At 40.8% G+C, this 15,249-nt stretch overlaps 2 protein-coding genes across 8 annotated transcripts in view; one reads left to right on the top strand and one right to left on the bottom strand.

The window, feature by feature from the left end:
* COL18A1 (collagen type XVIII alpha 1 chain) overlaps positions 1-7,196 on the top strand; it is a 121,554-nt gene extending 114,358 nt beyond the window's left edge. For both annotated transcript variants that reach the window (XM_069983068.1, XM_069983066.1), the window contains 9 exons: positions 807-896; positions 1,000-1,153; positions 1,734-1,807; positions 1,928-2,056; positions 2,337-2,372; positions 3,899-4,120; positions 4,207-4,404; positions 4,609-4,724; positions 5,482-7,196. In XM_069983068.1, coding sequence (XP_069839169.1) covers positions 807-896; positions 1,000-1,153; positions 1,734-1,807; positions 1,928-2,056; positions 2,337-2,372; positions 3,899-4,120; positions 4,207-4,404; positions 4,609-4,724; positions 5,482-5,695 — 1,233 coding nt within the window. In that variant the 3' untranslated portion in view covers positions 5,696-7,196. The remainder of the gene's footprint in view (positions 1-806; positions 897-999; positions 1,154-1,733; positions 1,808-1,927; positions 2,057-2,336; positions 2,373-3,898; positions 4,121-4,206; positions 4,405-4,608; positions 4,725-5,481) is intronic.
* A 4,298-nt stretch (positions 7,197-11,494) lies between these two features.
* SLC19A1 (solute carrier family 19 member 1) overlaps positions 11,495-15,249 on the bottom strand; it is a 64,651-nt gene continuing 60,896 nt past the window's right edge. For all 6 annotated transcript variants that reach the window (XM_069983071.1, XM_069983073.1, XM_069983072.1 and 3 more), the window contains one exon: positions 11,495-12,432. In XM_069983071.1, coding sequence (XP_069839172.1) covers positions 12,262-12,432 — 171 coding nt within the window. In that variant the 3' untranslated portion in view covers positions 11,495-12,261. The remainder of the gene's footprint in view (positions 12,433-15,249) is intronic.

Below are 15,249 nucleotides of genomic sequence, written 5' to 3' on the forward strand. Positions count from 1 at the left end.
TAAGGCCATGTTCACTCTTGCCATTGTTTTTTTTCTTCAATGATTTGCATTAAAGTTAATGGAAACAACAGCTGCCAATTCACACAAAGTATAAAATGTTTGTGTCATTAGGTTGTTCACACATCTTTTCACTGTCCTTTGTATTAAAATCAATGGATCTTTTAATTAAATTCACACCCAAACAGGCCATATTTGACTTTAAACTAGAATAATATTCCAAAGGCCGTGATTAAAGTGACGGCCATTGGAACATGCTAAATCACGGTCATTGTTTACTCAAAACAATGGCCATTATTTTGAGTATCAAATACGGCCATAGAAAATGGTTGTGTGAACATAACCTAAAACAATATGTCCACGTAATTCATACATCACTTCAAATCCAATACAGGTATGATAGAAATTTTTGTGAGAGCAATTATATGCATGAGCATAAATGGAAAGTCAGATTTTCATTTGGTATTTTTTATATTTTCTACCCCACTCTCTCATATTATAGTATTGTAGTCCTTTTGTATAGTATTATAGTCCCTTGAGTAGTCAGCATGAGCTGGAATAACTTATTCTTTTCCTAGAAGAGTGGAAACTTATATGTGCAATAGGCAGACCAACTCCATATTAATGCCTATGGGTTTAGAATAGGATGTCCTTAAAAGCTTGTGTTGGTGTCCCATTATGTCGATTTACAATACATATATTGACAATTGAGTTCAAAATAAATAAGGGTTTAATTAACGGCACTTATTATAGGGAAAAGTGAATAAAAGTACATTTTTGATCTCATTGACATTTTTTTCTGGTTTTAGATTGCAAAAGGAGAGAAAGGAGAACCCGGTGGTGGACATGGCCAAGGAATCCCAGGTCCTCCAGGTAATCCTGGGTACCCAGGCTTGCCGGTAAGTGAACAATATAATAATTAGGTAGATATCTGATATTTACTTCACTTATCTGAATGTGTAAGTAGCATTGTTCATATATAAATCATATCTGCATTTTCAGGGAGCTAAAGGAGACAGTGTTCAAGGTCCTCCGGGTCCACGTGGTCCTCCAGGACCTGCTGGCGTGGGATATGAAGGAAGACAGGGATCACCTGGGCCTCCTGGACCACCAGGACCTCCTGGACCTCAGTCATATCCTGGACCCAACAGACCAGGTTAGTAGAATGATCCAACTTTGTCAAGTTAACCAGCATGGATTAGATTTTTGTAAAGTACTCTATGCTTGATTTATCATTAGTTTGCATTGTTACTATTGATTATGCACTAAGGCCCCGTTCCCACTGAGCAAAACTAGCGGAATTGTCCTCCACGGAAAGCCGTTAGCCTCCCGCTCATAATGGGAGTCTATGGGAGGCGCACGCTCCTGCTCTGTCTGCGCTGAAGAATGAACATGTTCATTCTTCAGCGCGGGGAGAGCAGGAGCGCGCGCCTCCCATAGACTCCCATTATGAGCGGGAGGCTAACTAGTTCCGCTAGTTTTGCTCAGTGGGAACCGGGCCTTAGGGGGATATTTATCAAACATGGTGTAAAGTGAAACTGGCTCAGTCGCCCCTAGCAACCAATCAGATTCCACCTTTCATTTTCCAGAGTCTGTGAGGAATGAGAAGTCGAATCTGATTGGTTGCTAGGGGCAACAGAGCCAGTTTCACTTTACACCTGGCTTGATAAATCTCCCCCTTTATGTATACAAATTTTCAACAATGGCAAGCTCATTGGTTTTAATTTTATTTTTAGCTCTAAGCATTCCGGGACCACCAGGACCTCCAGGGCCACCCGGACCTCCAGGAGGGTCATCAGGATATTCTACAGTGAGTATTAAACATAAAGATTCTTATATAAAGACAAGATACATAGAGAATAAAACTAGATTTGCAAGTGCAAGACATAGTGTTGGTTACTGTTTTCAGCGTAATCTTACTTTTTTTCAGGCTACAGTCCTGCATACATATCAGACTATGCTTCACCTGGGACAGACTTTACAGGAAGGGACCATTGTACTGGTGCTGGACCAATCAGAACTGTATGTGCGAGTGAGGAACGGATTCCGGAAAATTCTTGTAAGTTATAAACATTTTAAACATTCAGAAATAATTATTTTTTTATGCAATACAAGAAAAAGCTAATTGGTTGGACTTTATTTTACTGAACAGCTGTGTTACAGACATTAACATAGAGCAGGGCTGTATATAGAGCCATTAAACCATTGATAAGAGGTATAGAAAAAAACCTCGGCACAGAACTTCTCACATCCCTTTTATTTACTTCCTTGAAGCTAGGACGGGCTTATGCATTCTTTTTCTTTAGTAACCTTGCTGACTGTAATTTGTGTTTCCACAGCTTGGAGACTACACAGCATTGAATGGCAATGGCCAGGTAAGTGGATTAACCCTTTCTCTGTTAGGGGTTTTTGAACTTCTGTTTGCACATTTGCAAAGTAGATACTTATCTATATTATTATTTTTTTTTTCCTGAAAGCAGACACTGGGCACATTTTAATTAGCTCATATAGTTATACTTCTATGACTTGTCAAATAAATATATTTGCAGATACATTCATTTAGCAAATTTCCCTCCCTCCCATTGTTGACAGATCATTTTCTAGGTTACTGACCACTGCTCTGATCTATAAAGCAGTAGTCTGGCTGATGTATGTATGTATGTATATATATATATATATATATATATATATATATATATATAAATTATACAGTATATATACATCTAAATTATATCCATATATACACCAACCAGACCACTGTTGTTGGAGCAGAGTGGTGGTCGGTAACCTAACAAATAGGAGGTAAGGAGCAGCATATCAGGAGAAGGAGACAAGTTTGCTAAATGATTGTATTTTCAAAAATAATTGACTTGACGAGTCCTACAAGTATAACTGTTAGTTGAGATGGGAATACCCCATTAAATATTGAACTTATAAAATACAGGGATTCAAACAACTTGAACGATGTGTAAAAATAACTTAAAACAGAACAAAAAAATGTGGAAAACAAGGCTGTTTAATAATAGGGGATGTCATCCAATATACAGTATAATGCACACCTGAAAGATGCTGTTACCAATATCATGTTTTTAAGTAAACTGTTTACTGCTAAAGTGCTTACCCAAGATGACCCCTTATATAATCAGAAACTGTGATATGTCAGGAGTATATACACACCGCATGTCTATGGTCACTGTTGTGTGTTATAATCATGCCAAATGTGTTGCATTGTGCAAAACAATATTTGCCTGCAAACTAAATTGGGCAATATATGTAATATCACCCCCCCCCCCCTCAGATGAATTCCAAGCATAATGACATTTTATTTCAAATTTATTGTGTTAATTTACCCCAATTTGTTGTATAAAATAGCTGAATGCGGCCATTTATGACAGCAGTGAGGTGGTGAGTGTCATATGGGTCATTCTTCTCTAATAGTTCTGTAGCATGAAAAGACTATGGCTAGAGAAGCACTTTGTAAAATTTACCATAAAAATTAGGTATGAGCAGCACCTGAGGACATTACAGGGTGTTTAAGCTGTATTCATGTTTGTTTGTATGGTGCAAATATTTTGTGCAGCTTATTTGACACTAGTAAATGTGATCAGCAATTGCGGACAGAATATCCGGATGTGTAGTTAACAGTAGTGTAATACGGGTGCAAGTCCTCGCCCAATTGTCGTCCATTTGGGTCATTAGGTCGCCACCTGGACTTATGGCCTTAGTACAAAAGCAAAAATGCACTTCATTATGCTAGGGTGAACCCAGCTTATCAGGATGTTACTGGCCTCCTCCATTGAGGCTGAAGTGAGGCCCCCACCTTCAGGCCTGGCCTTATAATTGCACCTTTGTATTACAGTCTCAGTAACTAGTCATTGAAATAAGTCCTTCTTCTCTGCAGGGCAATGAAGTTGCTGTGGAACAGCCACCTATCATCCACTATCCTGGAAACAGAGACTCGGGCTATTATCAGTCTACAGATGAGAATATTCCTCAGCCCCAGCCTCCAAAAAATCCTGACCCTCCACGTCCGCCACAGCCACCACCCCAAGTCTTCCCCCGACCCGCAGAGCCAGAGAGAAACGCTGCTCCAGTCCACACACATCAAGAGTTCCAGGCAGCGGTGAGTAGAGCAGTTATACAGGGAGATATGTATTGGTGGTGTGTTTCTGGATAGAGTCTTACATATCTTTTTTCCCTCCATTGCAGTTACATCTTGTGGCACTGAATGCCCCTCTAACTGGCAGCATGCGTTCCATCCGCGGGGTTGACTTCATGTGCTTTGAGCAAGCACGTAAATCTGGACTTCATGGGACCTTCCGTGCGTTCCTGTCATCACGGCTGCAGGACCTGTACAGCATAGTCCGTAAAGCTGACAGACACTCCGTGCCCATTGTTAACATTAGGGTGAGTGCGGCGTTTGATCAGAGATCTCAGATTTCTTTTCTTACACTTGCCCTCTATTATATTGATTCCAATAAGTAACAAAGACCTAGATTTGACCAATAACTGACATCAATGGTTATATTGTTCTACCTTCTCCTCAATCTTTACACATATTTTTATTATTGAGATCTGACTTCCAATTTATATGTCGTGTGACTGTTCCAGGATGAAACACTGTCTGACAGCTGGGAATCACTATTTTCTGGTTCTGAGGGACAGATGAAGCCTGGGGCTCGAATCTATTCATTTGATGGACGGGACGTTGCAACAGATTCTGCTTGGTAGGTCAAGCTACAATACATTTACATATTTGAATAGGAAAGTATTGCCAGAATTTTTATCTATTTACAGACACAATATATAAGAAGCCCTACTAGATAGATAGATAGATAGATAGATATCCAAAGATGCAGCGGAACTCCACAAATATATTCTCAAAATTGTGCATAACCATCTACATTGCCACAGTTACCTCCAAAAATAAGACTACTCCAATAAAAGGAGCACTCCTAATTTTTTTTTAATCATTATGTACCTAGTCAGCTAGTTATAGTTTATCCAGAATAATTTCATTTGATTGCTTCTTTGTATCTGAAAATTCCTGAAAGCCTTTCCTTTAGTTGGGTCATGTGACCCCCTGTTAAATACATGTGTTTCTGTGTTCTTAATGGGTCACCATCTTTTCTAGAACTTATAGAAGTCTATGATCAAGCTGAAGATAACCATAGCTTTTTTTTCCCCCCTTAACAGCGCCACTTATGTTCTTAGGTTGTGTGTTGTATTACAACTCAACTCCATTCACTTCATCAGAACAGATTTAATATCATAAAATGCAACAAAGCAACTTTTGTATTTTCTTTTTAATACTGGATAACCCCTTTAAGTATTAGAAGCAACAACATTTGACTTGGAGGGCTTCCATAACATTGTAGTTTAATAGACTCAATTAGATTTTTAGTTTTCTGTTTGCAGGTTTTTCATTGCTGTAAGTGCCAGAAGTATCACATCTAATGCAATGAATTGATATCTACCTTTTAGGCCACAGAAGATGGTCTGGCACGGGTCAGACTCCAAAGGTCGTCGGCTAACTGAGAGCTACTGCGAGACCTGGCGTACAGATGAGAGTGTAGTTACAGGTCAAGCTTCATCTCTATCGAGCGGGAAACTCCTAGAGCAGCGTTCTCAGAGCTGCAACAAGAACTTTATTGTCCTGTGCATTGAAAACAGCTTCACGTCCACCGGCCAGAAATAAGAGCACATTTAACAGCCAAAGTGGTGCCTATCCTGGCAGGGGCTGCACATGGACTTCCCGAGATTCCTTCCTGCATCCAGAGACCAAAGAGTCGGAAGCTGCTCTTCTCTGAACACTAATGTGCAGTGTTACTGTCCCATTCCTATGGGGCCACATCACTTGGATACACTGGTTGAGCTATTCCATGCTGCAGCTCAACACACACACTTTTAGTTTTACATTGTGAAAGAGACTGCGATTCCAAAAAAAAAAAAAAAAAAAATTTGAAAATCCAACTGAGATCATATTGATTCTAGTTGTGCCAACTCCTATTGAAAATCCAGTCTTCCCCAGGACACAGGGTTCTTTGCAACCAGACTGTCCTAAGAGGAAGCTAGCCTATGATAGTAAAACAGTTGCACCAGATGCAAAGTTTATGGCTGCCCGAGATCTTTGCATCAGATTTGGAATAGTCTCTATTTTATTCTGTAATATTTAACCACTTTTAGTTACAGACACACACATACGTCTGCATTAATCTCTCTTGTGAAGGTCTGTTTCCTAGTTCTATGACAAATACCTGGTGACTACCACTATATTTATTAGAGTACTCTTAAAAACAATAGGACAACCTGAATGTTTTGGAGCTACGGTGCTTATCTAGCATCTGTCAACCTACTGAATCACTCCTGTTAATCTTCATGACGTTGGTCTTTAGGGTGGCAGATGCCCAGTAAACACTGTACTCCCTGGATTGAGGCTGCTCTATACTTGATCTGCCCGGTCTGTTGAGGGCATGTTTTACTACTTGGGACCGTTGTAATTTTTAATCCAGGATGTATTTTAGTTATATTTGTTTTATATCTAGTTATACACGTTTACTTGTTTGGATGAGACAAATGGAAGGAGAAACTATAAGTCCATGCATCCCTGAGAGTTCCCGGCTACACTATGGTAGGTGTACACAGTGTACAGCTAAAGCCACTGCAAGCCAGTCTGACAGCGCCATGAATATTACTATATAACCATATAAACCTCCTGCAGTACCAACCTCCTTGGGGGGACCGGCTACAGCCTAGAACACACAATGGTGACTAACGTACCGGACCTACAGGGCTTATGGACCATCTTTTGTGCTATTTTAATGTAGAAAACAAGGTACTTTGCATGGTTTATGGCCTATATGGTTAGCTGTATATATGATCTAGAAAAAAAAAAACAAAGCAGTGCACTGGAAGGCCTGACGTCTGCTGGTTGGCACTTCATTCTCACTTGTGTACATATTACAGGCAACCTTGTGCAGCTGGGAATAGACCCGGGTGTATGGTACAGCAAAGTCACCAGTGAGTATATGAAATCCTCATGTGTCTAAAAGGTGCTAAAAAATCTCTATTTTTTTAAATGCTTTTAGAATATTTTAAGACAGGAAACAGATGGAAGTTGTCTACCGTAATCTTTGTATTTTAAAAGAAAAAAATCAAACCTGTGGATATTCATTTCTATAAATACTTCCTAGGACTAATATCGTGTGTATTTTTTATTCGTACATATGTTGAAGGGAAGAGACTTGGGGGAAAGGTGAGCAAAATGAGTAAACAGGGCTCAACAGACAATTTCAGTGAAATATAAATATCAATATTTTTGTGTGAGGACAAAAGGTACAGATCATTGAAGTGAAGGAGTGACCCCTTCATAAAAGAATACTTTAATCGCTGCCAGAGATGAAGGGGAAAAAAAAAAAAAAATCTAATCGCGCCGTGAGCCTCGTTGATCTGGAACTCTACCCTGACCCTGTAATCGACCATTGCTGGCGATTTATAGTACCAGCTTGTGCTCTCCTGTTTGAAACACCAACGGCAAATACAAGCATCTACAATAGTCTAATTTTAAGGCTCTATAATAAAGGATTGTGCAAGTGGCTAAAAGCTACTAGTAATTGACTTTCAAGCGACTCTGTACTCACAATCTGCCCCCCCCCTCCCCCTCCCCAAACCGCTTGTACCTTCGGATAGCTGCTTTTAATCTAAGATCTGTCCTGGGGTTTGTTCGGCAGGTGATGCAGTTATTGTCCTAAGAAACAACTTTTAAACTTGCAGCCCTGTGTCAAATTGGTGTGTCCTAGGATTGCGACGCCCATCCGTCCCTCCTCCCCCCCCCCCCCCCTAACCATTTTTCCTATTCATCACCTGTCAGAACACTGCACAGGTACCTTAAGGATCAAGTCCATATGCAGTGGTCACACAGGAGAGGAATAGGAGAAAATGTTCCAGGGGCATTCCTAATAATGAGGAGGGACGGAGAGGTGTCGTAATCCTAGGGCATGTGTACTATAGGCCACGCCAATTTGACACAGGGCTGCAAGTTTAAAAGTAGTTTTTTTTAGCACAATAACTGCATCACCCGCCAAATGGACCCCAGGACAGATTAAAAGCAGCTAGCCGAAGGTACAAGCGGTTTGGGGAGGGCAGATTGTGGGTACAGAGTCACTTTCAGTATAACTTCTAAAGGTTTAGCACTTGAATTTCCATCAACTTGCAAAAATCTTTTCTGCAAACCTTGGTGCTTGTGCCGCTTCAGCCTTTGATACTTGACCTCATGGAAGGGTTGGTTTCTAAGCTGAAGCTTAGAAACAGGAATTAAAACACAAGATTAATAGTACGTCCATAAACGTGGAAAAACCACAGGTGTCCCATGGACATGTGCTGACAAGTTGGTGTTCTGCATCATATTGAGCTGTGCCGGTTTCATGATCCCTTTAAGGAAGGGTCTCTCAGTGCAGAAGCAGTACATTTCTTTTGTGGTTGTGTTGCAGTCAAAAACTACATGCAGTTTTTGTAGAAAAGTATGTGGTTATGATGTAGTTTGTTACATATTCAATGAGTTTCTTCATATATTTCTTAGTGTTCCAATTGTGATAAAACTGAGTATTGTCCTGTTGAAAGATGGCAGGAATGATTCCTGATGATAAGGGGTATGAGAAGTTTCTATAGCATTTACCATTCAAGGATTGTGGTGGGATGAACAACAGTTCTAAGCCATGCCAGAAATACGCTCCCCAGACCATGACCATCACCAATGGCCTCAGTGGTGCACCCACAGGATACAGCTTTGTTCTGTTTCCACCAGATGCAGACATCCATGTTTCAGCAGGAAACAAGACTTATCACTCCAGGCAACCTTTTGCCAGGTGTACAAGGTCCACTGCTGTCTCTTTGGTCGAGTGAGTTGTTGTTTGCACTGATACCATGTCATTAGGGCACCGGTCAGTTAGCAGTTCTATTGCCGGGTCATTTGGCCCACTGTCATCGCCGAGATACCAAACTTGCCATTGTGATGCAGCCACCACATGGTTTTTTTGTTATCAATCACAAGATGTCAAGCACTTGCTGTTTCTAGGACCGTTTAGTGCATTTAAATTGTCTGGACATCTTCCACAAGCAGCAGCACCGCACAAACTACACGCTGCCAGTCTTTTGACACAAAACCTAAATAATATATTTTATTGAGACACTTCAAATTAGCCACTGATAAAGCCACCCCAAAATGCATAGTATCTCTATCATTCCCAATCTGTTCTGTGGTTAAAAAAAAAATATATACTGGGGGTAGATGATCCCTTTAATGGTTTCAGTTCTAAAAATCACGCTAACAGAGGGAGGTGCCAAAACTTGCTTCTCTTGTCTATAACATAGGCCCACTTCCCGCTGTGATGCCTCGGTCCGGCACCAAACTGATTGGCTTAATGGCATGTCTTACCCCAAGCACTAACCTGGAAGTGTCATTGTGGGGCTCCATTGTTATATTCTCCATTAAATACTTAATTGCCAATTGGACATGTCTCGCTCTAAGTACTAGTCAATGTTCCCACTGCGTAAGTTTCATAATTACTAAGGAACTTACATAGTGCTGCCTTCTAAAGGAATCCCGGACGGAGTGTATACACATAGTATACACTCCGGGCGGGATCCCTGGCGGTGCCGCAAGAAATTGACATGTCAGTTTTCTGCATGTGCTATTCACTGAATAGCAGCCGCAGAAAACCCTGTCAGTTCACACAATGGAGCGTGCGGCTCCGGCCACATGCTCTATTGTGTGCAGCGGGGAATTTGGATGAGGGCGCGCACGGATGCGCCCGCATCAGAGTTCAGCGGCAGTAAAGATCATCCGGCCTGTACTGCAGTACTGCCCAGGATGATCTTCTCAGACACTGGCCAGTGTCTTACTCCATGTGAATATAGCCCTAAACTGTAAGTGTAGTGTGCAATAGATCTGATGAAGGTTTCTGCTTTAGGAGAGTGCCAAACTGTGAGAGTAGTCTTACAGGCCAGGCCATGCAATGCAGCACTCTTAGCTGTTTTGGGGTTTTTGCTCATCATTACAGAGATGTATGGGTAACCTCTACTTTAGGAGGCAATTCTGGTTCGTCTATTAGGATATATGCACACTGAATAATTCTTGCATCAAACTTTGTGCGTAATTTACCGTTCGACCCCACTTCCCTCTCCACCGGCTTCATAGTCTTCATTCTATAGTTGGGCGGATTCCGCTGTTCGCCCAAAGAACTGACACATCATTTTTTTGGGTGGACGACAGAATTTGACTGAGCATAGAATGAATACTATGGAGCCAGCTGAGGGACGGCTGTATGTGACAGCGGAACTTCAAGTGTGAGCATGGGGGAGCAAGCGGCAGATTCCGCACAGAGTTTTCTGTGAGAATTACTCAGTGTGCATATACCCTTCATCCAACATCATGCTTAAAGGGAACCTGTCACCCCCTGTGCCGGGGTGACAGGCTCCCGACCCCCCGCTACAGCCCCCTATACTTACCTGATCCGGTCGGGTCACGGAGATCTCAGCCGCTGCAGCCCGGCGCGCGCGCTGAGAGATGAGTCCAACGCTCAAGAGAATGACGGAGCGCTGGACTCTGTCATTCTCTATGAGCGTTGGACTCATCTCTCAGCGCGCGCGCCGGGCTGCAGCGGCTGAGATCTCAGTGACCCGACCGGATCCAGAAGCGGGACCCGGTGAGTATAGGGGGCTGTAGCGGGGGGTCAGGAGCCTGTCACCCCGGCACGGGGGGTGACAGGTTCTCTTTAAAGTCTCTTGAAGGAATCGAATTGAGCAAGAATTATGCCTCCAATTGAGTGCACCAAAAAGAGCAGGAGCTACTTTGCAAATTTTATAGATGAAACTGCGGTCAAATCAAGGTAGGCCTATGGGAAAGAATCTTATGGTGTGCAGAAAATTGGAGATGTCAGGAATCCTTCTGATATATACCTGTGACTGCTGACTAAAGATGACGCATAACTAAACTTTAAAAGGAGTGTCCAGCGTAAGAAAAACCTGGCCACATTCTTCCATAGACAGCACAACTCTAGTTTGGGTGCAGGTTTTGTTCCACTGAAGTGAATGGAGCTTAATTGCAAACCGCACCTGAACTGGAGACAAGAATAACTGAATAACCCCTTTAATTTAACTTTAGTCTTGTAGAGACTGTCCTGGCATCCATACTCCATGCACTCAGGTTTCTGAAGACAACCAAGCAGAAACAAATGGGACAAAGGGCTCAGTTGAATGTTTCTGTCCCTATATTCTAACGGTCAGTGGGGGTCTCAGCAGCCAGAGCCCATGTCTCTCTGACTTGGATAAAAGTTTAAGTACATTTTAAGTGAACATAACAGTATGCATAGCTAATGGTGGTGGAGCATATATTATGAGACTATAATACATGGGAAAAACAAAATCTTAGTGGCTGTATATAACACCCCTGTGATGGTTTCCCTTTAGATTTTAGAGAAACAAAAAATCCTAAAAATAGTCATGGAGCAAACTGAGTTTATTTTGGTCCAAAAGGTACAGCAGAGATGCAACCAATGCTCAGAGCACATTTTACCAAATTCGCATTCACCAATTCTCAGTATATACAAACAATAATAAAAATTGTAAGTGCACTTTTACATCCATAGAGTGATTCCATCTATATTCCTAACACTATACATAATGGGAAATAACAGCTTCTCTACAAACCAAATTTACTGAGTAAGTCCAGAGGAGATCTGGCTAATTCTTGGCTTTTCACACTTACCAGTTTACTACAGTGAAAAGGTGTATGAGAACACAGCTTCTTAAATAATTAGTTTTTCACTCATGTTCTTAGTGTCAAATTCCAGTGATTCAAGAGTCATTCATAGTCCTGAAGGGACCAGTAGTGAAGTAACTGTTTCTAAGGCTAATAGAAGAACTTCATTCACTGTCGTCCAAGATAAAAAAAAAATCAGTTTCGGCAACGCCAAATCCCTGAGATTCCTTTTCTCAAATCGCTCTCAATAGTCTCAGTAAACCATTTTCTTCTTCCAGGACTCAAAGCAGCCTTTTTTTATACACAGCTCTCGTACCGTCATTGTGCAAGAGGTCGAGATCTCACAGCATGTGCTTACAATTTGTACCTTCATACTAGCACAACTAGGTCACATAATGCCTACAGATTTCCTCCTAAGTGCGGTGGCCCTGCACGCAGCACAGACCACTGCTGAGTAAGTGCTAATACTGGAGAATTGTTCATCTACAGTCGGCCACATAGTGAATTCATGCATGTGACTCGGTGGTAGATTTGTCTGTCTCTGCCTTGGTTGCTTGTTGCTTGGTCTCTTCATTATCTTCAACTTGCTCCTCCTTCTTATATCTGATGATAACCCAGGCGGCAGCCGCAAGGTACAATACGGCCAAAATTGTAAAGTAGCCAAAATACACGTAAAACTGAAAGATAAAAATAGTGTCAGACAGCAATATAGCTTAAGTATTTAACAGTATGGATGCCACTACCCCCATAAATGCTTAATGGGGGTTTGCCTCCCAAATTGCCTAAATAAAAAATCCTAATGTGTGACGCTACTTCTATGCTCTGTATTATGTGCCAAGTGATGTTTGATTGATGGTTCACTAAGGTAGGTGATGTCACATTTTCAATGTTTCTTCCATCTACTTACTATGTTAAGGGGCCATTCACACCTCGGACATCACAGCATCATCATTCATTAAGATGCCAGGAGCCCTTTCACAGCCTGGCCTCTCCATACAGTAAAGAGTAACCAACAATCTTGCAAGCATCCTCAATATCTATAAATTGCACTCACCTGCTCAGTGAATAGACAAAATACAATCCTAATCCCTTCACGTCAGCTATACACGTGCCTGCTGCACATGCCCCCTGCAGGGGGTTTTAATGTGTGCAGGGCAGTTTCATAGCATTCATCAGTATATGCAATCAAAGCATTGCATATATAGGTCCCCTAAGGGACCTATATATGCAATACAAATTTTGTAAAAAAAAAGTAAACAAAGTTTTAAAGCAAATATTTTTAAAAAAAAACCCTAATAAAAATGCCCCAATGAACATTTATCATACCCCCTTTCCAAATATACAAATACAAATAAACATATTATATATCGTAGCATGCGGAATTGTCTGATCTATTAAAATCTAACGATATTGTTCCCACATGGTGAATAGCGTAAAGCGGGGAAAAAACACCACCAGGATTGCTGATTTTTAAAAATTATTTACAGTATTAAAAAAAAAATTTCTCTTACACCAATATGATATCAATAAAAGATAGAGATCATGGCGCAAAAAATGACAATCCAACCAGCTCTGTAGGTGGAAAAATAAAAGCGCTATGGCTCTACAAGGAGGAATATTGCTTCAATTTGACCTGGACATCCGGGCATCACTAACCTTCAGTCATTAAGTGGTTAATGTCCACACTGCAAAGCATAGACAACATTTTCTAACAATACAAATTTTGACTAGAACAAAGAATGGAATCACCACAAAGAGGATATATTTTTAGCAAAATTACAAATGGCAGATGACACAAAAGAATAAATCTGAATGAAATGTACCTTGACAAGCAGAAGAAAATTTATAATAAATTACTACCGTCTAGCAGTATCCTACCACGTACTCTTTGCCATACCCTGAGTTGCATATATCTTATAGGGTCATCTTTTCCCAATCTAGGTCCAGATTCTAACCAAGAAAGCAGGTCAAGGTGGGACATACTCAACTGTCCTCCCCATTCTCACACAAAATCATATTTTTCCCATTGTACCAAATACGACATCTGTGCAGCTAGATAATAAAGTTCAAAATCTGGTTCAAGACTACCCTGCTTCTTCCCATATGTCTGTGTCTTGTATGCAATTCTAATGGCCTTGTTTTTCCCAGATAAGAGAATTACATATGCCAATTATTTTCCTAAAATACTTCTGACCTATCCATATAGGGCTATTTACCTGAATATACAAAATCTGAGACAGCACTACCATCTTAATTATACTTATTCTTGCAATACCCAACCTTGTCCAAATCTTTATCTTATTCTCTATTTTAGAAATCACAGGTATAAGGTTTTATTCAATATACTGATAAATATCTACCGAGATTTTTATGCCCAGATACGTAAATGACTCCTACAGTCTAATAATTCTTAAGCGACAACTATCTATAATCTCACTACCTCGGAGGAACATAATTGACGATTTTTGCCAATTAATCATTAACCCTGAATACACACAAGATCTATTGTACTCTTCAAGGACGACTGGACATCAGAGAGGAACATCATAATATCATCCGCAAATATTGAGATCTTTTCACTTTTATTCATATAACCAAAACCCTTATCCTCATTAGTTCGTATCCAAATAGCTAATGGTTCCATGGCTATATCAAACAAAAGGGAGAAAGAGGGCACCCTTGACATGTACCCCTACATAGAGGAAAGGTCAGGGGTCCCTATACAATAACTGAGTCCACCCCATAAAACAATCTCCAAAGCCCATCCTTTTTACCACACACCAAAGAAAATTCCATTCAATTCTATCAAAGGCTTTAGTTGCGTCAAGGGTATGAACTGCTTTATTATCAGACCTACTATTGGCTTCCTGAATGTTACTAAATGCTCTCCTGATATTATAGTTTACCCCCCCCCCTTTCTTTGTGTGAAACCGGATTGGTCTTTATGAATCAAAGTATCCACAATCTTAAGCAGATGATTCTCTAACACTTTAGCCAGTATTTTAGCGTCAGCATTATTAAGTGATATAGGGCGGTAGGACTCCGGGCTCCGAGGGTCCTTCCCATCTTTAAGTATTAGGGTGATCACTGCCTCCCTTATAGAGTCAGGTATGTCTCCTGTGGTAAAAGAATACTCCAAGACCTCTAAAATTCATCTAATATACCATCTCCTGCACATTTATACATTTCAATAGGGAGTCTGGCAGCTCTACCGCCACTTATCTCCATCACTGTTCTTTTCAATTCCAGTGTAGTTATAGGAATATCAAGCTCTTCTTTTTGCTGTGGGGATAAACTAGTAATAGCCAGTTTCTCCAGGAAGCTACCAAGTGTATTAATAATACAAGGGAAATAGCAGAGATATTCAGGAACTATTTTACTAAGTTATATACTTCAGAAACTAGGTGCAATATAGGTGAGATTGGTAGCTTCCTGGAGAAACATATTCATCAACCTACCTGGATGTTTCCCTTTTATAACTTTCCCATTTGGTT

This window comes from Dendropsophus ebraccatus, chromosome 9, assembly GCF_027789765.1.
Source record: "Dendropsophus ebraccatus isolate aDenEbr1 chromosome 9, aDenEbr1.pat, whole genome shotgun sequence".
In the NCBI taxonomy this organism is placed as follows: domain Eukaryota; kingdom Metazoa; phylum Chordata; class Amphibia; order Anura; family Hylidae; genus Dendropsophus; species Dendropsophus ebraccatus.